At 31.1% G+C, this 25,877-nt stretch overlaps 3 protein-coding genes across 4 annotated transcripts in view; 2 read left to right on the top strand and 1 right to left on the bottom strand.

Annotated features, from left to right (window-relative positions):
* The window catches only part of LOC129913150 (scavenger receptor class B member 1), a 100,756-nt gene extending 78,631 nt beyond the window's left edge, over positions 1 to 22,125 (top strand). For both annotated transcript variants that reach the window (XM_055991699.1, XM_055991691.1), the window contains exons 4-8: positions 20,257 to 20,430; positions 20,498 to 20,690; positions 20,753 to 21,131; positions 21,192 to 21,313; positions 21,374 to 22,125. In XM_055991699.1, the coding sequence (XP_055847674.1) occupies positions 20,257 to 20,430; positions 20,498 to 20,690; positions 20,753 to 21,131; positions 21,192 to 21,313; positions 21,374 to 21,745 (1,240 nt within the window). In that variant the 3' untranslated portion in view covers positions 21,746 to 22,125. The remainder of the gene's footprint in view (positions 1 to 20,256; positions 20,431 to 20,497; positions 20,691 to 20,752; positions 21,132 to 21,191; positions 21,314 to 21,373) is intronic.
* LOC129906177 (glucose dehydrogenase [FAD, quinone]-like) lies at positions 9,965 to 11,917 on the top strand. Its single transcript, XM_055981852.1, has 2 exons — positions 9,965 to 10,049; positions 10,100 to 11,917. The coding sequence occupies exons 1-2, from the start codon at positions 9,965 to 9,967 to the stop codon at positions 11,872 to 11,874; spliced, it is 1,860 nt and encodes a 619-aa protein (XP_055837827.1). The 3' UTR covers positions 11,875 to 11,917.
* Positions 15,063 to 17,197, bottom strand: LOC129913146 (glucose dehydrogenase [FAD, quinone]-like). The gene is made up of 2 exons (XM_055991677.1): positions 16,936 to 17,197; positions 15,063 to 16,866 (listed from the first exon to the last, which is right to left on the bottom strand). Exons 1-2 carry the CDS (start codon positions 17,093 to 17,095, stop codon positions 15,140 to 15,142), a joined length of 1,887 nt encoding a protein of 628 aa, XP_055847652.1. The 5' UTR covers positions 17,096 to 17,197; the 3' UTR covers positions 15,063 to 15,139.
* Positions 22,126 to 25,877: the final 3,752 nt, after the last annotated feature.

Genomic DNA, 25,877 nt, shown 5'->3' on the forward strand with positions numbered 1-25,877 from the left:
ATTTATGCGACCAATTGTATCATGGTTAACGTATAAAAGTGAGTTGACCATTCTTTAATTAATTACTGATGTAAATTTTATAGACAACATCATTTTTAAGGGATGTTATGGCTTTTTGCTCAATAAAAATTTCTTATGTAGATCATAAAACCCTTATGTTCTACTATTTCTTGCCCCTAAGTTATGTTATACTTAGAAGAATTTATGACACGAGTTAAAGTTCGTGCAAACGATTATGTAGAACTTTAGGGTTTATGTTTCACATAAAGATTTAAGTTCCGTTTCAGCAAATGGGCCTTAATGTTTTCTTTGTTATTTGAAACTTAAAACATTATTTTTTTTTTTATTTTTTGAACAACATCCTTTTTATTAAGTAATGTCTTATATTATGAACAATACATTTTTTTAACATAAAAAGCTTAAAAGTCTAAGTATAAAATCAGTAGGTATTGAATGCACATGTGATCGAGAACCAAATCGTGTACATATTATTTACTTTTGATGACCTTATGATGTTTGTTGTTCTTACTTACTGATATTGATTACGTTACTTAATGAATTTCGCCTTTAAAATGATTTGAATCATGAATCTTATGGCTAATTGTTAAAATCAACTTTTAAGTGAACTTTTGTTGAAGTCTTGTGATACTTTTCACACTTGTTTCTTTCCATTAGAGTAATCGATATAATATTTGATTGATTTAAAAATAATAACAATAATACGCAATAAAAATATACAAGTTCATAACAACTATGGACTATTTAAAATTCCTAACAATAAATTTCTTTTATCCATTTGAAAGCGAAAAAGAAAAAAAAATTTACAACGTGGTATTTTTTTGTCCATGGTTTCTAAATTTTTGGGTAGATACAAAAATAGTCAGGAATTTTCAATATTAGATAATAATTAAACAAAAAAAAAAAAGATAAACCAATTTATTGTCTTTTTTTTACTACATATTCTTTCAAAATTTTCAGTAAAACTATAAAGTTAAACGTTAATCTAAATATCTCTCATAAAAACAAAATTCAAGCTGGGCATATTAATCCATGAGAATCAACAAAAACCAACATTTTATATAAACGTACTTAAATCGAATGGCGGGCTTATACAGACTTTTGAAAAGAATTTCTTGTTAAAAAAAAAAAAACAATTGGTTGGTGGTTGTAAATTCGATTTACGGACGATAATTTTACGTGATAACTTCACTTTATTTATAGTACAGGTAAAATAGGCATTTAAAAAAAAATTGTTACACGAATGAAACTTTGCAAAAAGTTTGCTTTTGGGATAAAAACCAAGTACAAAAAAAGTTGGTTTGAAGGGTGTTTTTTTTCGCAGACAAGAGGGAGGGGTGAAGGTCAAAAATCTACTGAAAAAATTGTTTGTCGAATATCATCATATGACACATGTTTTCAAGGTATTTTTTGATGCTGAATCTAATGAAATAAAAATAAAGTCAATACGATTGCTCTAATAAAAGTTATTGCCGATTAAAAACAAGAGTGCTTGTTTTTTTACTTCAACAAGTAAAATATAACCGAAACCCATGTGAAAAACATGCTACACTGATAAAATTCGGGATGAAGGTTTTAGATAAAGCAGGAACAAAGGATTCATAAAGTTCTTAAAATTATTTTTGGTGAAAGGGTGTTTTTTTGATGGGTTAAGTTGTGTGTGAGGAAGGTTTCATAACAGCTGACTTAAATTTTATTAATTTTTAAAACTTCTTAGAGCAATCGTATTGACTTTATTTTTGAAGTTATACTTCTTATGGGAGGGTTGGTATGAAAATTTACTTTTTGACAAGAATGTCAAAGGGATTATGACGCGATCACCCTGGGTAGCAGGGCTGTCGTTTCACCTTTAGAGTAGGCAGTACTTTAGTATTTAAAAATGTAGTACGCCGCAGTACGGCAAACATAAAACACACAACACGTTGCAAGTTACATGTTTCATGTGGCAAGTTGCATGTGGCAAGTTGCGTGTGGCAAGTTGCGTGTGGCAAGTTACATGTGGCAAGTTGCATGTGGCAAGTTGCATGTGGTAATTTCCATGTGGCAAGTTGCCAGGGTTGCAAAAAGCTCACATTTCAGCTCAGCTCACAGCTCAGCTCAAATTTGAGCTAGGTACCATAGCTTAGCGCATTTGAGCTGAGCTGAAAGTGAGCGCCCCAACTTCCAACGCCTATATCTCGGAATTTTGATAAAAATGAAAAAAAAAATTTTTGATGCCAAAAGGTAGCGGGGACTCTAACCTACATTTGGGTACAACTCTCATTCCTGTAGGTCTACGCGTTCTCAACCCGGGAGAACTTAAAAGTAAAAAAAAAATAGGCACGATTCTGAAAAAATAGGCATGATGTGGCGGTTTAACATGGAAGGCGATTTTTTAAAAATCTGATAATGTGCAAAGCGTAGGCCCATGACACAAGCTATCATTTGGCATCACTCCCAAAAATTGCTCTCAAGCGGTTTAATTTCCAGGAGCGTTCAAAGATTCGGGGATTTTTCGAAAAAAAAAATTTACCCCAACTTTCAAACGCGATTTTCTCGGAATTTTGAAAAAAATCGAAAAACCGGATTATACCACTATCGGCTAGCTGAGAATATAAGCTTTCATATGGCACCACTCCCCTGTCTCTAGATCAAAGCGTTCCAACGACTATATCGCGGAATTTTGAAGAAAATGAAAATAAAATTTTTTGATGCCAAAAGGTAGCGGGGACTTTAACCTACATTTGGGTACAATTCCCATCCCTGTAGGTCCAGGCGTTCTCAAACCGGGAGAACTTAAAAGTAAAAAAAAAATAGGCACTATTCTGAAAAAATAGGCATGATGTGGCGGTTTAACATGGAAGGCGATTTTTTAAAAATCTGACAATGTGCAAAGCGTAGGCCCATGACACAAGCTATCATTTGGCATCACTCCCAAAAATTGCTCTCAAGCGTTTTAGCTTCCAGGAGCGTTCAAAGATTCGGGGATTTTTCGAAAAAAGATTTTACCCCAACTTTCAAACGCGATTTTCTCGGAATTTTGAAAAAAATCGAAAAACCGGATTATACCACAATCGGGTAGCTGAGAATATAAGCTTTCATATGGCACCACTCCACTGTCTCTAGATCAAAGCGTTCAGCTCCCAGAAGTTTTTTCGCGCCCCCAACTTCCAACGCCTATATCGTGGAATTTTGAAGAAAATGAATAAAATTTTTGATGCCAAAAGATAGCGGGGACTCTAACCTACATTTGGGTACAACTCCCATTCCTGTAGGTCCACGCGTTCTCAAACCGGGAGAACTTAAAAGTAAAAAAAATAGGCGCGATTCTGAAAAAAAAAGGCATGATGTGGTGGTTTAACATGGAAGGCGATTTTTTAAAAATCTGATAATGTGCAAAGCGTAGGCCCATGACACAAGCTATCATTTGGCATCACTCCCAAAAATTGCTCAAAAGCGGTTTAGCTTCCAGGAGCGTTTAAAGATTCGGGGATTTTTCGAAAAAAAAATGTACCCCAACTTTCAAAACCGATTTTCTCGGAATTTTGAAAAAAGTCGTTAAGCGTATACCGTACGTTCTGAACCGCACAACATGTGTAAATTTCACAGAATAAATTGAAAACTACATGGACGCAAGGAGGATGAAAGAATTAATTTATTGTTCACTTGATAAAAATGTAAAAAAAATAAGTGGGGATTAATTACTTAATAATAGAAATTAAAAATATCAAATGAAATTCATTTACATAAAACTGAATGAGAAGTATAACTTCAGTCGCGTGTACATGTGTACACACACTCTTTTTTTATGTCATTAGATTCAGCATCAAAAAATACCTTGAAAACATGTGTCATATGATGATATTCGACAAACAATTTTTTTCAGTATATTTTTGACCTTAACCCCCTCCCTCTTGTCCGCGAAAAAACACCCTTCCACCCACCTTTTTTTTATAGACTTTTTTTGTACTTGGTTCTTATCCCAAAAGCAAAATTTTTGCCAAGTTTCATGAGTGTAACAATTTTTTTTCTTTTAAATGTCTATTTTACCTGTTCTATAATACAATAACTGTCAAAAAGAAATTTGGCAGAAAATTTTAAAAAAGCAAATCTCAAATAAACTCTCTAGTTTGGTCGGCAAACTTCTAGGTACTTTTTAGGGAAGTTGAGAAAACGGAAATCTGATCAACTCTCGAGTTTAAAATCGAAAGTTTAAAATGTCAGCTTAGAGTGAATAAAACCGAATTCGGAAGTTGAGGATAAAAATCCTCAAGTTATGTTCAACTACGATTAAAAAAAATGGCCCTAAGTCAATCAAAATGGTATTTTACATTATCATCACCAATTTGTTTGCTTTAATATTTTAATTTTGATTGCCAACCAAAAAATCTCAATTTTTCACATCATAAATTTATTACATTGAATTATTTAACAATTCAGCAAAATTTCCCGAACCATATACAAATTTATTATTGCATAAATCTTCAGTAAAAGACGACAAAAATTTAACTCAATTTCAAGTGTGTGATAACAGTTTTTCCTGTAATCTAATAATCCACTATGAATATTCATATCAATCTTTTTAAGCTCTCATAAGTTGTATAGTCATACCCACAATACCTTCAATATCTTCAACATTCATCATTTACATATATTGCTCTGGTATCTTAAGAAAAAGTAAGTGATTGTCTCTCTGACTTGTCTAACTTCCTCTGTGATATGTCTTTTTTTTCTTGTCTTGTCTACCCGACTTATATATGTGTAAACTTGTTGTTGTGCCAATTTAGTAGCAGCTTTATAGCCTGTCCAAGAGAAAGTCACTCATTACATCAACACTATACCTTACCAACTCCGCATGAGTCAATGGAAACAAGTTTATCAAAGAGACCTTTGCGCTTCGCTTAGGTATTTAGCGCAAAGCTTTTTTTTTTGTCGTAGATATATGCGAAGTTGCTTTTGGTGTTACAGATGCAAGACTATATAAAAAGTGGGATATTCACATCAAACTATTTGTAAAAAAAACAATTTGTGACAACAATGACAAAGACTTTGTAATACGGAAACTTCTATTGGTTCATAAATTTGACTTAAGAGACCATTGTCATTCAAACTTTTAAATATGCACTTCTTTTCGAGACTCTAAAGTTATGCAATTCAACTATCTTAAAGATTATCATTGGCTACTAGTGATGGGAACTATCGAATGATTTGAACTATCGATAGTTAGTAACTGAATGATTTGAACTATCGTATAGTTCATTCATTCATTCGAATAAAAACTATCGAATAAAACTATCGAATAAACTATCGAATAAACTATCGAATAAAAACTATCGAATAAACTATCGAATAAAAACTATCAAATAAACTATCGAATAAAAACTATCAAATATTCAGTTGCTATTTAAAAATAATATTTTATCAAGTTTTTCACTTTTCATCCGATTTCATCTTAAAGAAGCATCCATCATACATTGAAGTACATAATATAAAAATCGTAAAAAAAAAAATAGTCGAGAAATGACCACTGGAAAGGATTTGTTTCCTTTTCTTACACTTTTTATTTTTGCTCGTCCACATGCAAAATTGCAAATATCAAAAGTATATACATACCTACCTACAATAATCCAAACCAACCACACAGTTGCATCATATTTTTGTCTAACCCATTCACAACCCTTTACAAAATCCACTTGTTGACACATATACCTGCCGTTTGTGCGAATGTTTTGCTTCTTCCGGCGCCATGTTTCGTCAAGTGATTGAAAAGATGGGTTTTCCCACTAATTAGGTTCATAAACTATACACTGGCTGAACAATGAACATGTTCCGCTTCCCAGGTCAAAGAGTTATTTTTTTCTCATTTGTCACTTTTTTATGACACCGCACTGACCGACGGATAACTTCTTTTCTTTTCATGCACCGTGCTGCCTTTTTTTTCTTTTCTTTACCGCCTTTGTTTTGAAAATATGGGCACTCCAGCATAAAACACATAAATTCAGTCCTGAAAAACTTTCAAGATATTTTTTGGAAGATCGCACAATATGTGTATCATCATTCATCTTCCTTCAGTCCTTCCTTCAAATGCAGATAAAATCATTTACAATTAAATTGTGAAATCAAGAGAAAAAGCAAATAGTAGAGAAATAAAATTATGACTGAATTAAAAAAAAAAAAAAAAACAATCTAATAGACTGAAAGAAAACAGTAACTGAATATGAAAAAATTCAAATGAAAAAGCTATCGTTTGAAAAAACTATTCAAATGAAAAAACTATCGTTTGAAAAAACTATTCGATTGAAAAAACTATCGAATAAAAAAAACTATTCAAATGAAAAAACTATCGTTTGAAAAAACTATTCGAATGAAAAAACTATCGAATAAAAAACTATCGAACGAAAAAACTATTCGAATGAAAAAACTATCGAACGAAAAAACTATTCGAACGAAAAAACTATCGAATAAAAAACTATCGAACGAAAAAACTATTCGAATGAATGATTTTAAACTATCGAATGAATGAATATTTTACAACTATCGATAGTTTGATAGTTTTTATTCGATAGTTCCCATCACTATTGGCTACTGCTTCATTCTGCAGAGTTCCCCTATTTTTCACTTACAGCAACAAAACTTGAAATTAATGCTGTTTTCATGTCAACATAATTTTGACATATTTGACAACAAAAAATAAGAATCTAAATGCCACACGTCAAACCAAATTTTCTGCACAAAATTTTTAATTAATTGTGTCGAAATGGAGAGGTGTTATTAATCATCGAATACAAATGAGTTAAACATGAAATAATCATAAAAAAAATTGCTTTCGGCATATTTGTAAACAATGTTTGAGGTATTTAATCGGTGGCGTTTGAAAACGAAAAGAAATCGTGTCTATAACTTAAAAATTTAATCCGATGTCACATCAAATACAACAGGTATGGATCGCCCTCGGAAGTTGAGGAGGGACAACCGGATCAACACGTTGGTTGTTCCGATTTGATATAAGTTGTGTGTGATGTTTGCGTCTTTTTACTTCATTCAATTTCTGTGCTACTGAGCTATTAAGCAATGACACTTGTTTTTTTTTTTTATATTTAGTCTGTTGGTCTTTTATGTTGAGCAAACATTAAAGGTTTACAATGTTACTGGAGTTAAATTAAGTTGTCACGCATTTTATGCGTTTTTGATTAAGTTGTTTCGATTGCGATTGTTTGATTAAGTTGTTTCGTTTCTTTTCTTTTTTTTTTAGAAATAGTTTAGTGTTTTAGTAATTGAATTTTGTTTAATTGTTTAACTGTCATTATGTGGTAGCAAAATTGTGCTAAAATTATGAATGAAAGTGACAAATTCAATAACTTGATTTCGCTTTTAAAGTTATTTCTCATTAATTTTTAATTGAGCTTTATTTTTTTTTTTAATTAATTAAAATATCAACATTTGATATTTCAGACTATAAGGTCAATGTCTTAATTCTTTTTTTGGAAAATTGTCGAGTAAAACAATAAAATTCACTGCTGTGATCCGTTTTTTGCATCGTGTTTTTTACAGGGTAAAAACTTCAAAATTACATATAAAAACTCACTGTTGTAAATAATTGTAAAAAATGAAATTTCTTTAGAAAGCCTAAAAAGGGGAAATGATTTAATTCTTTTTTTTTTAAGTGAAAACTTCTTTAGTATCGTAGTGATTTGAAACAAGATGAAACGAAAACGCGACACGAACATTCAACTTGTTATAACTTTTTTGTTTTAATAGATAGATAGAATGAAATTTGTACTGTAGATAGGTAATAAAATAAACTATAAATGAACAAAATTTCAATTAATTTCATATTCAAAATTCTGAGAAATGGTAAAAAGATGTTCTTTTCTACACACGTTATATCTTTTGATGTAGCGCACATACAAATTTGATTTAACTTTAATACGCATACTGATAATATAACCTTTCCTTTGATATATCACAATTAACTGTACGAGCTCTACAAGTTACACAATCTTAAATTGAAAAACTTGAAAAATACCTCAAAACTTTAAGCTTTAAAAAATTCTTTTTTTCTAGGCATGGTAGAAATATGATTCATACGTCATATAAAAGGTGAAATAACCTTTCAGATGATATAAAATTTACTATAGGTTGTCATTTAAAAAAAAATACATATGTATGTCATTTAAAAAAATAATATAAGTTGTCATATAAAAAACATGTATTCAAAGGAGATAGAATAAAAAATAGGTAGATTTTTTCTTTTTTTTTGCAAGAAATTTTTTTTTTAAGGTTTCACTTCTACCACGTGTGAATTGCACACATTACTTTTTTTTTCTCAACTATTTGGAGAAAAACAAAAACACTACATATTTTGAATGATGGCTGGCTTATTTAATTTCAATGCCTAAATACATTAAACTAAATGTAAATTAATTTCCTCGATCTTTCAAATGTTAATGGACTTGCACCACATTCAAATTTTGGACAATATTTTGTTTGATGAAACGGGCTAATTTAGAAAGGTTATCGTTTCGCGTTTTATTTCAGCTGGTTCATAAAATGTCAAATTTTTCAATTAGTCCAGTTTTTTGCTTAAAATTATGGCATTCTTGATTCTTCAATGCTCTTTCCTGACAATTTATGATTTATAAACGTTTATTAGAATTCAATGCAACAAAATTAAGTGATCTATACAAAATATTATGTACTTTGAATGGCAATCTGTCAAAATGAATGCGTTTTTTAAGTTTTTTACCGTTTATGCCATTTTTTACGTTTTTTTAACATTTTTTTTACAGCTTATTAAATATTGTTTTACGTTTTTTACACAGTAAATGTAAAAAATAGTTTATTACACGAAATTGCCTATCAGTTTTAAAAAATTATCACCATAAAATTAAAAACCAAATCTTAGAACTTAGTGCCCTTTTACAACACATCAGTCGTTTTTGTGCCAACATATACTTTTGAGATCTTGTGTTTTTTTAAAAATGTTTTTTAATTAAAATTTCAATACTTTTTGCAAAACATTGCTGCAGAAATTGATTGTCGTTATTCCGTTTGCATTGTTCGTCATCAGTTAATCCGCCCGTATCCTGTCCGAAGATTGTCGTTGTTGCGTAACTTCCTCCTGACCGGGCAGTTACACTGATGGCAGGAGCTCCCAAACTGGAGGGTAAGGTTCTTTAATAATTCCAAGAACCGGAGGCCGGTGAATCCGGAACATTTCACTTCAATCAGTGAAATGTGTTTTGGTAATAATCGCGGTACTAATTCCTCCTGAATCGTCAAAGCTATTGCCAGATTGTTTTTGTGCCTGAACATGCCCTATCAATTTCTGCTAATTAACATGAGCTATATGGTCACCCAAGACCAGTAGAAATTTCTGCTGATTCACCAGAACCGTTGTGTACAGGTTTTCGTATCATAAGACGCTACTGGTTTACAAGATTCGGAATTTAGGTACTGCTTTTCGTATAGTTAGGGGTCCAATTCAGAGCTTACTATATCAACTTCATTAGTAACTTCAAAAATCAATTGTTGAGCCCGAACTACTCAAAAAATTATTTCGAGTGGTTCATTGGCCGGACTAATTAATAATTAAAGTCGTTGGTATCGCTGGAGAACTAAGCTATGCAATAGGCCCCAGATGTCATTCCTGCCAATTTACCAAAGCTATTTCGCATGATGTTCGAGTTCTCTATTCAAATGTGAGTGGTAAAAATATTCAAAAGATTAGCATTCAACAATACTAGTGCAAGCAGACCCTTAGTCAGCATTTTTTTACGACTCTAAAACTAATTAACTTTTCAGCTGATTGTTACACAGTTTAAGTATTTAATTATTTTATTTTATCCATTTTTGGCTTGCCTTCCACTTACGCCGTTCAAAAAGACTTGACTTATTCAGTATCTTCTTCAATTGCATTTCAAGAAATATAATGAAGTTTAAAACATTTCACCCAACTTGTATCTTCATGATATTTTTTCTTTCGCCACATATTGGAAAGACTCAAATAGTTAATCTGCTTGTAGATCTTCTTGCCCTTGGAATAGATACTGGTGATTTGGCTTCTGAGATATTTCTTCCAGTTGATTGTTCGTAATCTAAGTGAATTTGATCTTAAACCTCTTTAAAGTAACTTACAATATTTTTCCTTCTTCAGTGCCACGTCAAAATGGAATCTATGACTTCAAAATTGTTGGAGCTGGACCAGCAGGTTGTGTTTTAGCAAATCGTCTATCTGAAAATCCCAATTGGACAGTTTATCTACTCGAAGCTGGAGGTAGTGAGAATTTCCTCCATGAAGTTCCAGCTTTTGTGTCTGTCTTACAAAAGACAAACTCAAATTGGGATTATAAATCCGTTCCACAAAAAAACGCCTGTTATGGAATGTATGGCAAAGTTTGTGGCCTTCCTAGAGGAAAAGTCTTGGGTGGAACAAGTTCTATCAATTTTATGATTTACAATCGTGGAAATCGTCGTGATTTTGATCGTTGGGCTGAAAATGGAAATATAGGTTGGTCTTATAATGAAGTATTGCCATTGTTCAAACGTATCGAAGCAGCAAATCTTGAAGGTTTTGAATATTCAGATTATCACAATACAACTGGACCACTTAGTGTTGAAGCTGTTTCATTTCGAACTGAAATTGTTCATGCTTATGTGAATGGTGCTCAACAAGCTGGTTATCGATTGAATGATTATAATGGTCAATCACAAATTGGTGTGTCGTTTGTTCAAGCTAGTACTTTAAATGGCCATCGACATAGTGCTTCGAAGGCTTATTTGGAGCCAGTTAAGAAGAAACGAAAAAATCTTCACGTATTGACATTTGCACTGGTAACCAAGATTCTTATTGATCCAAAGACAAATTCAGCTTATGGAGTTGAATTTCTTCACAAAGAACGAAAATATACAATTCGAGGTAGAAAAGAGGTGATTCTTTCAGCTGGAGCTTTCAATTCTCCGCAGTTACTTATGTTGTCCGGAATCGGTCCTAAAGAAGTTCTTTCTCCAATCGGAATACCGCAAATCAAAGAATTACCAGTTGGTAAACGTTTATTCGATCATATGAGTTTTGTTGGTCCTCTATTTACAGTCAATACAACAAAACAAACTCTATTTTTAAACCGTATAACTCCTGTGGATCTTGTTAAATTTAAAACCGGTGATGGTTCTACAATCCTCTCATCAATTGGAGGTGTTGAAGCATTGACATTTATCAAAACACCAAATTCCAATGAACCAGCTGATTTTCCAGATGTTGAATTGATACTGATTTCAACCAGTTTAGCTGGTGATTATGGAACAGGTTTTAAAGAAGGTGCTAATTTTCGTGACGACATTTATGACAAAATGTTTAAACCTCTTGAAAATAAGGAACATTTTGGATTTCTAATTACACATTTCCATCCACAATCTATGGGTCGTTTGTGGTTAAAAAATAATAATCCAAAAATACCACCAATAATTGATCCGCAATTTTTTGAAATACCAGAAGATGTTGAATATATACTTGAAGGTGTCAAAGAAGCTATTCGTATAACAAAGACTTCAGCAATGCAAAAAATTGGTGCAACTTTGTATAGAATTCCAACACCAGGATGTGAAAGTATTACTTTTGCATCGGATGATTATTGGAGATGCTCGATTAGAACCTTATCGTATACATTGCATCATCAAGTGGCAACATGTAAAATGGGACCCCAGAGTGACCCAACATCGGTTGTAAGTCCTCAGTTGAAGGTGCATGGGATAAGAAAGTTGAGAGTTGTTGATACTTCGATTATACCATTTCCACCAACGTGTCATGTTAATGCTGCTTCTTTTATGATTGGAGAAAAAGCTTACGATATGATTAGGGATGAGTGGTCCGGCAGATGAATTGAAGTGTTGTTGTTTATTTATTCCTTTAAATAAGAAAGAAGTTTAGGTGAAATTCTATAAAAAAATTTAAAAAAAAAAAAAAAAACACTTCTGAAGATTTTTTTAATAAAAAATACGATATATCTTTCAATCAGGGTTGTTAAAAATCATTTTTTTTTAATGCATTGACTATTGAAGCGAATGTAAGGCCAAAAATTAAAAATTGTAAGAAATTCGACGAATATTAAAACAAATTTTTAATGTAGGTAGGTACATACATTTTTATTTGTAAAAAATTTTTTTTATGCAAAATATTTTTCTTTGTAATTAAAAATTTTACTTTCAATGCAAATTTTTTTTATTTGCAGTAAATATTTTTTTATTGCATATATTTTTCAGTTGTAATAAATTTTTTCTCATGCAAATTTTTTTTCTTTTCAATAAATATTTTTTTAATGCCAATTTTTTTCATATGCAAAAAATATTTTTTTTTTAATATATGTATAATGTACACATTTTGCATTGAATTTTTTTTTTTCAATGCAAAAAATTTTTTATTTGTAATAAAAATTTTATTTTCAATGCAAATATTTTTTAGTTGCAATAACATTTTTTTTAATGCACACTTTTTTTTATTTGTAATAAATGTTTTTTAATGCATATATTTTTCAGCTGTATTAAATTTTTATTTCCTGAAAATTTCTTTCAGTAGGTAGGTATAACAATAAATATTTTTTTTTTATTTCAAATGCATTGTTTTTCAATTGATATTTTTACAAGTCTGCTTTCAATCAAGACCCCAAGAAATATATTTTGATGTTAAAAGTTGTTTTTGGAATAAACGATGTGTTTTTTTTTTAATTCCAATTAAAATTTAACTATAAAATAGGTAGTGAGTATTTTCGATATAGTGTTTCTTAATTTTACTATTGCCAACAGCCACTTTATTTCATTTTATTATGAGGAAAAAATATTAAAAAAGTTTAAACCAAAAAATATTGATGCATTTCCGGAAATGACGCCAGATTTTTTTTTTTTTTTTTGAAAAGAACATCAGAAATTTTTTGTGGTGAAAATTTGGAAAAAATATCAGTAAATAATTTTGAAAATAGATCATAAATACCTAATTTTTTTTTCTGAAAATTGTAGGAACCGTTTTTGTTTTTTTAAATTTTCAAACAAATTTTAAAAACAAGTTATGCTGCTCTTAGGCCCAATTTATTCACTCTCCATTATTTTTAAAGGCTCCATTAAAAATTATAAAACTGTCAAATCGCATACAAATTTTAAAATTTCCCTTTTTTAATAACGACTTTAAATTTAATGGAGTGTGAATAAATTGGACCTTAAATAATTAACATTCGACACTTAAAAAATAAAAGTTAACAAAAAAAAAAAAATTAAACCCGTTTTCAAGAAAAAAATCTGAAATTTTTTTTAAAAAAACCAAAAAAAAAAAAATTTTAAGTTTTTTCTTAATTTTAACACAAGGTTTTTGTCCAAAAATGTACATTAAAATCGGTTAAGTCGTTTATGAGTAAGTTCGAAATCAAGAATCCTTTTTTTTTAATGGAAGAAAATTGCTAGCAAAGCCAAAGCCAGTAATTCTGGAAAAAATCGAAGGAAAAAAAGGCATGAAGAATTTTTTGGCCTTTTTCCCATAAAAAAAAAAAAATTGTCGCGTAATTTCCGAGATCCCATCAAACTGTACGTGCTGTACAAAGACAATTACCAAAGAGGGTAAAGATGCAGCGCCTGAGATGGCTAGGTCATTTAGGCTAGGCGCATACATGCGATTTTCAGTCGTTGCTACTAAAAAATCGCAGTCGCAGCATAAAATTACCGTGCACACACTTGCGACTAAAAAATCGCGCGACTATTTTTTATTGCAAGAAAAAAGATTATGTTTGGTTGAAAAAAAGTTGACCGTTTTTCGATAAAAAAAAATGCATCATCTCAAGATCAAAAGAGCCAGGAGATACTCACTTTTCAAATCTAATGGTCAAATGACCGCAAAGAAAACAATCACGAAATCCGTTCGTAATGGAAAATTTCATTTCGATCGGATTTTATGATAAGGTGAGTTCATGAAACAGTGTTAGCTCTGGTAAAAGTGGTAACGTAATAAATGTCTCAAAATTTGGTAAGGGTTTCACAGCTTGTTTACCAGATTAGAAATAGAAATAAATTCTCTGCAATGTGTATGTTTGTATCTTATTTTAGGCCCCACGAGTACCATTATTTCACCAAAGCATTGTATGAGTATTCCCGACAAACAACTTTGGTTCTATAAAGCTTTATAGATGCAATTGTTGCTTCTGTAAAGCATTATAGAAGCAAAATTGTTAGTAGGGTTGTATGAGTATTGTATGAGTATTGTATGAGTATTACTCATTCTATAGTACTTGGTAAATTTCTGAGGGCCTTCTCTTAAATTTTTATGAATTTTATGGAATTGTAATTTTAAATTTCCTATCGTTTATAAAAAAAGAGCCACTATACAACACTTTCTAGTAATATCCATTATTGTACTTAAAATAACTGTTCCAAGTGTCGCACGTGCGGGCAGGTGCATTATATTCTGTATAATATATCCTTATGTACAGCAAAAAAAAAAAAATCGCGAAAAATAGAACCGGATCCATTTTTTTAAACTTTGCGATTTTAAAATCGCAAGTCTGTGCGCTCTCATTTAAAATAATGTGTTTCATTTCTTGCGTCTAAAAAATCGAGTGGTTGAAAATCGCATGTGTGCGCATGATTTGGCTTCTTTGCGACTGCTACTTTTTAGTCGTTTTCGGTTTAGTCGAAAGTGTGTGCACAACTATACTGGTCCATTTGATCCATTTTAATTTGCGACAATCGCGTCGCCAAAAAAATGGGACTGAAATCGCATGTGTGCGCCTAGCCTTAGAGCTCATGGAAAACCATACTCCAGTCCGGAAAAGTTTTCAATTCCAACCCAGAGGGTTTGATTTAAAAAAATCAAAAATTTGTACCATTCGATTCGATTTAATGTTTTTTTTTTTAATTGAACGACGAATTGCTTTTGACGTTATTTGGCTTAATTTTCAATCTATGACGAATAAAAGTATACCAACCTCTTCCTTATAAATATTTTTTTCATTTCAAAAGCAATATTCACTTCAATCCAACTATATGAAGAAATTGTTTTTTGTTTTGTAATTAAATAAAATTGGCTTTATTTTTATTTTCGTTTTTGTTCTACAAGTGCAATAAATATTAAAATTCACATTCATTTATCATTTCACTTCATTTCACTTCATCTCCCAGACCACTCATCGATAATCATATCCGAAGCTTTTTCTCCAATCAAAAAAGAAACCAAATTAGTATGAGCCGTGTGTGGACGTGGTATAATCGAAGTATCAGCAACTCTCAACTTCCTCAAACCATACACCTTCAACAGAGAATTAACTACCGCTGTCGGATCACTTTCAGGTCCCATTTTACAAGTTGCCACTTGATGATGCAATGTATACGACAAATGCCTAATTGAACATCTCCAATAATCATCCGATCCAAAATCAATATGTTCACATCCTGGTGTTGGTAATGTATGCAATGTTGCATTGATCTCCTGCATAGCTGGAGTTTTTGTTATACGAATAGCTTCTTTGACACCTTCAAGAATACACTCAACATCTACTTCCTTTTCAAAATAATTTGGATCAATAATTGGTGGTGATTTTGGATTTTTGTCCTTCAAAGTTATATTTCCAAATGATTCCGGATGGAAACACATTGTTAAAAATGCAAAATGTTCTTTGTTTTCAAGTACTTTAAATTGTTTTGTATAAATATCCTTGCGAATATTTGCACTTATTCTTAATGCTGTACCAAAATCTCCGGCCAAACTTGTTGGTACCAAAATCAATTCGATATCAGGAACACTATCTGGTTGTTTGGAATTTGAAGTTTTAGCGAATGTCATTGCTTCCACACCACCTATAGTTGAAAATCTTGTTGAAGGATCACCGGCTTTGAATTTGAGGTAATCTAAAGGGTTTAATCGAGTTGTAAAAAGTGTTGGTTTTTTTTTAACATTCTTGACCTTAACGACTGGACCTAAATAGCTCATATGATCGTACATACGTTTACCAACTTGAAGATCCTTGATTAAAGGTATATCAAGGCGTTCAAGTTCATCTTTCGGGCCAATTCCAGAAAGCATTAAGAGTTTAGGAGAATTGAAGGCACCGGCTGATAGAATCACTTCCTTCTTAGCTCGAATAGTAATATTTTTGTTTTTATAAGTAAATTCAACTCCATAAGCTGATTCAGTTTTCTTATCAATAAGAATTTTCGTCACAAACGCTTTAGTCAATATGTGAAGATTTTTTCTATCCTCCATAATTGGTTTCAAATAGGCTTTTGCAGCAGTGTGTCTATGACCGTTTAACGTGGTCGCTTGAACATACGATGTTCCCATTTGCGTTTCCCCATTGTAGTCATTCAATTTGTATCCAGCTTGTTGAGATCCTTTGATATAATGTTCTAATATATCAGTTCTATAGGCAACATCTTCTGTACTTAAAGGCCCCGTTGTGTTGTGATATGGGGAATCTTCGTATCTTTTTAAGTTTGCTTTTTCGATACGTTTGAATAACGGCAGGATATCTTCGTATTTCCATCCTTTATTTCCAGCTTTTTCCCATCTGTTATAGTCTTCATGATTTCCACGATGACTAATCATAAAATTTATGGCACTAGTACCGCTCAAAACTTTTCCCCTTGGTAGAGCACACACATTGTTGTACATACCTTTACAAGCATTTTTTTGAGGAACTGATTCGTAACCCCAGTTTGAATCTGTTAATGGTAGAATTGAAGCCATTGCTGGAATATCATGGGCAATATTTTCTCTTCCTCCAGCTTCGAGTAGATAAACTGTCCAATTGGGATTTGCAGAAAGTCGATTTGCTAAAACACAACCCGCTGGACCGGATCCGACAATAATGAAGTCGTAGGTTCCATTTTGGGGTGGTACTGAATTTGGTTAAGAAAAGAAAATTAAAAATTGTTTTTAATATTAATGTTTTCGATTTGGGAATTTACCATCAGCTGGAAGAAGTTCTTCAGAGACAAAATCACTAGCATCTAAGCCAAAAGTTAATCCTTTTAGAAGGAGATCTGGAAGTAGAGCCTTTCCACTACTGGCAAACAGCAAGACTGTCACCAGTACAAAACTTATTCGAAATTCTTTAATATTCCACATAATATCGCAGTTTTGACAATTAGTTTGGATTTGTTCTACTAGCAAACAGTGTGACAGCGACTAGATTATAACTGATGAAGATTCCTTACTTGATGCTGCCTTATAAACCATTTTGAAAACTGTTGTTGCCAAGCAAATGTTTATAATTTTTATTGTACCTCAATTAAATGTTACTTCTTAAAAAAACATACGTAAATTATAATACGTAAATTCTCACAAAAAGTTAACCAAAGTATTGTCTTAAATTTTTTAGTTGTTATCTTATACTAATATTTAACAAAAGCAAATTAAGATAGGAGACTAAAAAAAAGAAACAACAAATTAGTCAAAAATAATAAAAAAAAAATAAAAAACAATACTGTCTAAAATGTTTAAATGGGTCACATTAATAAATAAACCAGATGTCAAAAACCCCATTTTTTGTGGTAGGTAATTAGTTCTTTATAAATAAAAGATCTTTAAATATTTGATTTTTATACACAAAAATATTATATAAATAGACAGTAGACAGAAGTCACGACTTTCTTCATACACAGTAACTTTCGGTGGCGGTTTTGAATTCATATATCGCCCGAGGTCTTAAGCAAACCCATTAAAACTATTCAGAAAACAACTTTAAACTGGTTTATGGTAAATAACTCTTTAAAGTATTATAATCCACATCCAGTTTAAGCAAGGAAATCAAGTATTGCGAATGTCAACTATCAATTGATGGTTGATAAATACTGAAATTTATGGGAAAAATGGTTATTTTTTTAATGGAATTTTCAAATACATTTTAATTAATAACGGTCGTATTTAGGATGAATTCTGTAATTATTAATTCTACTAACAAAATTTTAATTGTGTATAGTAAAATAGCATATTGGCTTTCGATTGCTTACTCGATGCCTTTATTATGAAAAGAATAATTCATGGAACTTGAATAATTTTGTTCTATTGTCAAATTTGAATCTTTTAGTGCAAACTATAATTGAAACCTGCATATTTCAGCAGAAATTAATACAACTTACACTGAGGGAAAAAACGTCTTTGTTTCAAAGATGAACTACTTTGATTTATGTGACTTTAAGATACGAAACCATAAAAAATTAACATTTTTTTTAACGTTGATTTAAAAATGTTCATCTTCAACGCAAAATCATTCCGAATAATAGTTAAATCAATGTGGTTTTTTATTGATTTTTTGTTGTTTTATGGTGGCTTTTCCCTCAGTGTAGATGACTCATTTACCTACCTAAGTTAAAAATGGTAAATATTTCGAAAATAGTAACTTTAGACTGTCACTTTGTAATTTGTACCGAATCTGCCAAATGAAAAAAAAAACAAAACACTGTCGGGATAAAGAATGCATATAAAAAAACAAGTTACCAAATCTAAAAAGATTTGCTCTAAACTAACGAGGTTCTGCTTAGTAATTTCGTGTGAGATTTCACTTGAAATTTTCTACCAGTTTTTGTTAAGATTTGATTTTGAGCTGAATTTTACAAATTTTGGCCGATATTTTTCAGCATAGTTTACCAGACTTACGATTTTTTGCTAAAGTAGAGCAAATAAATAGGTACTATCGGCTAGTTTGCGCTGAGATATTATACTGCGTTTTACCAATTTCAGCTAAATTTGCAAGTTTTGTCTACAAGGTTATCTTGAGCTTTATCAGTTTTAGAACATATCAGTTTCAGCTGAAATTTACCAATTTCCAACGTTGACTATGTGTACCTACCAGTATCGTTTGATACATTTACTATTTTTAGCTGAATTTTACTAGTCTTTAGTTAAAATTTATTAGATTTCTACAAAAACTTCCAGATTCCAGTTTTATACCTATATTTCCGCTGAAATTTAATTTTTTTTCTGTTAAAATTAACTAGTTTCTGCTGAAATTTACCAGTTTTGGATCAGAGATACCAGTTTCGGCAATCAATAAAATTGAGAGATTCAGTCGACTGATTTTATTATCTTCAGCAAATATAAAGTTTTCTTCTCAATAAAATTTTCAATAAATCACTTTTGGCTCTTAAAAACTTGCTGTAAAAAGAAGAAATAAATTATGTTGTTTTCTTTTTGTGTGAATTAATAAAATTAATTATTGCAAAGCAGAAAAATATAAAATTAAGCTTGATTACTGTCGACACCTATGTATATGCAATGATTTTGGCCAAGAATTGACATTTTCGTTTTAGATTGTCTTTTGTAAGTAATGTTAACGGCCGTTGTGGAAGAAAAAGGGTACGTCACCTTCTGAAAAATTATTATCTTTTACTAAATTTAAGTTAATGAAAAAGAAATAGAGCCAGCCTCCACCCATCATATAATCTGCCATTGACCTTTGCCTTGTTAGTTTTGTGTCTGACAGGTTATTGTTTATTCTTTATATATATTTAAGAGAATCAAAATAAAATTTATCAGATATAAATTAAGATAAGAGTGACATGTGAGATATGACAAGTATAAATCACTTTAAATATTTTTGTACAAATGAACAGTAAAACAAAATATTTTAATGGTGTTCTTGTTTTATCTGGAAGTAGGTTGCTAATTGACCTAGTTTATATTCTAGCAGAAGATTTATTGCCAAAAAGAAAAGTTAATTTGTGTACGGCAAAAAATCAAGAGTCCTAGTGACTTACAATATGGGGGCCTACAATTTTCTGCTAGTTAGAGCTAGTTAAGGCGGGATAGACTGGGTTTTAACCCAAAACCATCCAGGGGACAGTCCATCGAACTAACCTTTACGACATTGGCTAACTTAAGGTCACCCAAAAGTTTTATTTGTAAATTTCGAAATCTGCAATTTTTTCAACTTGCTATTGGGCACTCACTTAATCTACTGTAGTATAGAAACAAGTCATTCAAATCAATGAGAATCAACAAGAACGAAGCTGCTAAAATACGTTAATTGAACGACGAATTCGTTTAGGCTTTTTTTTTCATGTCTTACTAATTCAAAATGGTTATTTCTTACCAAATCGTCAAATATGGAAAACATAATTTTTGAAAGAAATTCACAACTTAATTTGTCCAATTTGAAATTTTGAAAGAAATAGATGAATGCATAAAACAAATAACAGCAATCTCTTCATGTGAAATTTACCTTACACCTTTACTTTTTACTTGTTTGTTTAATTTTAATTTTTGTTTTTTTTTTTTTTTTCTTCCAGCCAAACATGGGAAAAAGTCAACATCATACAAAATCGCAACGGAACTCTTAGTTATAATTTAAAAAAGGTCTACATCTTCCGTGAGGATTTATCAGTTGGATCTGAAGATGATGTTGTTATTGTGCCAAATATTCCCATGTTAAGTGCAACATCACAAAGTAAACATGCAGCAAGGTGAGAAAAATCACAAAATCCCACTCATTTCATGATTTTGACACCCATTTTGTATCTTTTTTTTAAGATTCTTGCGATTAGCTATGGCAAGTATTATGGACATTTTAAAAATCAAACCATTTGTTGAAGTTTCTGTTGGACAATTATTATGGGGTTATGAAGATCCATTGTTAAAATTGGCTAAAGATGTTGTACCAAAGGAACAAAAATTGCCATATGAAGAATTTGGTTTGATGTATGGAAAAAATAGTACATCACCTGTAAGTTAAAAATTTATCATGAAAGTTTTAATTTTTTTATAAAATATTTTGCATATTTTTAGGATCGTATCACAATTTTCACTGGTGTCAAGGATATCACAAAATTCGGTATTATTGACAAATACAATGGCCACTCATATCTCCCTCATTGGGTTGGTGATGACTGCAATCGACTGAACGGAACTGACGGATCCATTTTCCCACCTCATCTAACACACAATCGAACATTGCACATCTACGACAAGGATCTGTGTCGTCTTTTGCCTTTGGTATTCCAAAAGGAGGTCATAACTAAGGGTGGTGTCAAGGGATACCGTTTCACTCCGCCAGAGACTGTTTTCGCCGATGTCGAAACTCATCCCGAAAATATGTGCTTCTGCCCAGCTGGTGAGGGTTCGTGTGCTCCAAATGGATTGTTCAATGTTTCTTTGTGTCAATATGGTAAATTTTTTATTTCATTCTGAGTAATAAATCTTTATCATTCGAGTTTTTTTCTTGCAGATTCACCAATCATGCTAAGTTTCCCACATTTCTACCTCGCTGACGATAGCTTACGAACAGCTGTTGAAGGTATTTCCCCACCAGAAAAGGAGAAACATCAACTTTTCCTTGATGTTCAACCAGTAAGGCCCTACCCTTCTATTTTTAGTACTTTTATTTATTGCTAAACTATTTTTTTGCAGGACATGGGAACAACACTCCGTGCACGTGCTAGAATCCAAATTAACTTGGCTGTTAGCCAAGTGGTTGATATTAAGCAAGTGGCCAACTTCCCCGACATTATTTTCCCAATTATGTGGTTCGAAGATGGAGTCGACCATCTTCCCGATGAGATAACAGACTTAATGAATTTCGCATCAACTGTCCCGCCAATGGCTAAGCAGGTCCTTATGATTGCATTCTTCCTGCTTGGTGCTGTACTCCTTGTTATGGCAGTATTTTGTTTGATTCGTGGCTCAAATAGACAGAGTACATTGCATTTGGAAGGTTCAAATTACCTCGCAACGGCGCAAGTGGATTTGGCCAAAAAGAAAGCCAAAGAAAACAAACAATAGGCAAAAATAAAATATCCTTTTAAGGATATTATAAAAATAAGCTTAATACTCCTTTTTTTATAATTCTTTTTTTTTCTCAACTTTCTCAGAACAGGAAATAAGATGCAATAAAAATGCTTTAAGTTTCAGTGTGGCTTCACAAAAAAAATTTTTTTAAAACAACGAAAAATTTGTGATATTCATTGATTTACTAGTTCGCCACCTGGATTATGGATTTCTTGTATCAAATAAACTATATTATCTCAAATAAAATATAACAAAAAAAAAAAAAAATCATCACAAGGAAGAACTTTTAGTGCTTCCAAAAAATCCGTCCAATTTTTGAAACGGTTAACTCAATCCCTTCCAATACCTCATGAGTCTCAAAACAAATTAAATTTTTTAATAACTCTATTTGGTCTTGAAAAAAAAATAATAAATATTTATGTTTAAAAAACCGAAAAATTCTTAAATTTAAGTGGTTGTATATATAGAAGAAATAATTTTGAAGAATAAAATGTTGAAAAAATGTAAAACATTTTTTTTTTTGTTTATAAAATTAAAAAAAAAATAATAATATTTATACAAAATAATAATTTCTTTTGGTTTAGTTTGATTTTTTTTTTTAATTTTTTTTAAATTCTTTTATATAAAAATATATATTTTTTTTAAGTAAGCGGGTTTTGTAACTAAAGAAAATTAAATCAAATTAATTTTTTTGTATATGGAAAAATAAAAGTTCGCTCTTTTTACTATTTAAAAATAAAACAAACAAAAAAACGAAGATATGAGCAAAAATGTATGTTGTAATTTTTAATAAAAAAAATAAAATGATAACTGTATATTTGGAAATAAAAATATATACATTTTTTTTAATTAAAAAAAAAATATTCTTTTCATTGAAATTTGAGATAAGAACGAAAAGTATTTAAGGTCGTCATTTATAACTGAAAAGGTACATTATATGAGATTGACTTAAGACATTTTACATTTCAAAGTCTTAAAACATTTTAATGTTTAATAAGCATAGAAAGGTAAGATGAATATCTTATGCAAATAGAATTTGATAGCTACATATACACTGCTGTGCAAAACAATTGCAACTGTTCTAACTTCCTATTTCTTATTTATTTTTTACGTGCTTCAGCTGATAACAGAATAATGCAATTTATAGGGAGGGGGGGGGGAACTCTAGGGGTATACTTTGTACCTATCTCTTAACTTTTTATAAAAAAAAATCATTTTTCAATGGGTTTCCAAAACAAAAAACCAAAAAATCATTAAATTTGTTTGTGCAAAACATATATGCAACTTTGTATGTCAAAATGCATGTTGGAGAACCTAACAAAGTCGTTCCTTTATTAGGAAAACACCGTTATTTAGTTCAAACAAAAGTGTTAAGTTATTAAAACTTAATAATGATACAACCACAATTTGAATTCATGCATTTATGAATCAACTAGAAAAAATATAGGCTATACAACAACTCCTTCCTTACAAAAACAGTTGAAACAGTTGCATATGTTTTGCACAGCACTGTATCTTGTGACAAACTGCAAACATGTGAAGCAATTTTTTGTTTCAGGATTTTAATTGTCAGTTATTGTGAATTCATAAGGGAAATTGAATCTTTGTTTCTTCTTTTTCATAAACAAAAAAAAAAAATAAACTAAAAAAAAATGTGAAGCGAATAACTTAAATATTAACCAATGAAAAACGTGGTTTTTGAGGGTGCGGGGAACTAAGTCCACGGGAACTAAGTCCACTGAGGTAGTTAGTTCCCACTCAGTGGGAACGAAACCCACTTTAGTAAAGTGGAGTAAGTTCCCATGGTAGGTGGGAATCTAATTCCCAAAAAAACGTGTGGTTTTCGTTCCCTCTGAATGTTAACTTAATTCCCATTTGACCAAGAAGAAGTAAAATAAGAAGAAAAAGAGTCGCGAGTTTTTAATTTGACCTTTTACAGAATCTGGAAAATCAGCAGTTCATTTCGAAATCCAGTTTTCAAGAAACTGAAAAGAGTGTAACACTCACGGAACTAACCCAATTGGATGTTAGTTCCATTTAATTTGGAATTAACATCCACGGGACAAGGCACAGTTTACTTAAAAAAGTGTTGTTATTGGCGCCTTCCTGGCGATTTTACATACCCTTAGCGGAGCAACGAAGTTACATGAGCGGGACACAGAACCCTAAAGGGATTTAAAATACTGAGAACGCGTGAAGCGAGCCGGGCAAGGTTTCAGTTAGTTAAAAAGACCCCGACATTGGCGACTTTAAATATCCTAAGTGGACCGCTCACGCAAGTTCGTTCCTCTGCTTAGGTAATGTTAGATCGCCAGGCAGACGCAAATGTTTGTATGTTAGTGAAGTGTTATAATTTGGCAAACGCGAAGCGGAAAAACATTTGCTAACATGCGAATCTATTTAATTTGTACAAGCCAAACGCGAAGCGGAAAAAAATTTTGCCCAGGGGAGAATCAATTTTGAGGTGTGAAAATAAAAATTCGCGCGAATTTTTATTTTCACACCTCACACCTAGGTTTCTATAGAAACCTAGGTGGCCAACTTTCTTAAAAATATTCTCATATAAGGGGAATATTTTTTAGAAATTTGGCCACCTAGGTTTCCATAGATTTATTTATACCACAGGTGTTTAAAAATTTTCATAAAATACTATTTTTACATTTTGCATCAAAAAACAGATTTCAAATTTTTTTTAAGGAAAATGTGCAATAGCTATGAAATTTTTAAAGTGCTTATGTACTCATCCAATAAGATGATAAAATTTAAAATACACTGAACGAAAAAAAGCCAATATTTTATGAACTATTTGCGATAGAACTTTTTTCTATCTGGTTTTAGAACAGTCTAAAGTGTAGCTATCAGCCGTTTTAGGGTTGTCCATTCTCTATCGGACACCCTTATATTCAGACCTATTCTAAACAAAAATTCCCAGGGAAATGGTTTCGGGAGGAGGGCCCCAATCGGAAAAATGGTGAAAATTATCATTTTTTTTTTGCTTTCCCCATATTCTTAACCATCGAAGAACGAAATTCAAGCTAAAAAAATAATGAAATTTCAAAAACTTTTCAGTTCTTTTTTCAGAATAGGCCTGATTATGACGATTACAACTCAACTTTACCAACAAAGGTAAAGGTTCTTCATTAATCGAATAATATAATTAAATCAAAAACAACAACCTACTATATGTACCACAACAAAAATGTCAATTCAATAATTTTCCTCTACATCCAAATTGTTTTATTCATTTAACATACAATTCAACAAAAAATTTTACAACTAATCAAACAACTTGTCAAAACGTCAACATTTTTCAAATTGTATACATTCAGTGTTTATTAATTATTATAAGAACCACACCTTTATTGACGATTAAATTACTTTTTTTTATATTTTGAAGTGTGAACTGTAGATAACTTTCTGACATAAGTCAATTGATATCTTCTGTCATAATTATAACACAGAGTGTTTACATCAAATAGAGATTTGTGAAATATTACTAACTATTAGCATTCACAACGGCAACTCTTAAATAATTTTTCTCATTGTCTCATAGATTCGAACTGATTTCAAAAGAAAATCAGTATAAACTAGAAAATGTTTAGAACTTCTTAGAATGGACGGAACACGAAATACAAATGCAATTTTATATAAAAAAAAACGCATTACATTATACCTGAGTGGGAGATTTCATTATATTTCTTACGTTATCATTAAAATGAGAAAGTACGGCACGAATTTTTCGTTCAATTTCTTTCATTCACAACCATAGTAGTAACGTTGGATTGTGATTCGTGACTCGTGAGGCTTCTTGAATGTAAGAGCACTACGGGTTTCTTCGTAAATGCAACGAATGGAATTAATTGCTGGTTGATATAATGTGTTTTTTTGGCGTATTACTAGAAAAATGATTTTTTTTGTCTAAAAACTGTTTTTTTTTAGAATTAAAGAATTGAACATTTTCAACAGTTTATATCTTGCCCATTTTCTTGTACGACTTATAGTTTTCACAGAAAAGAGCTATGATAAATACAAAAATCGTTTATCAAACAAACAATTGATATGACCATTTCATCTGAACACACCATCACCATTCTTTTATTTTCAAGTCGAAGTTACTATGGTTTAA

This window comes from Episyrphus balteatus, chromosome 1, assembly GCF_945859705.1.
Source record: "Episyrphus balteatus chromosome 1, idEpiBalt1.1, whole genome shotgun sequence".
Classification (NCBI taxonomy): Eukaryota; Metazoa; Arthropoda; class Insecta; order Diptera; family Syrphidae; genus Episyrphus; species Episyrphus balteatus.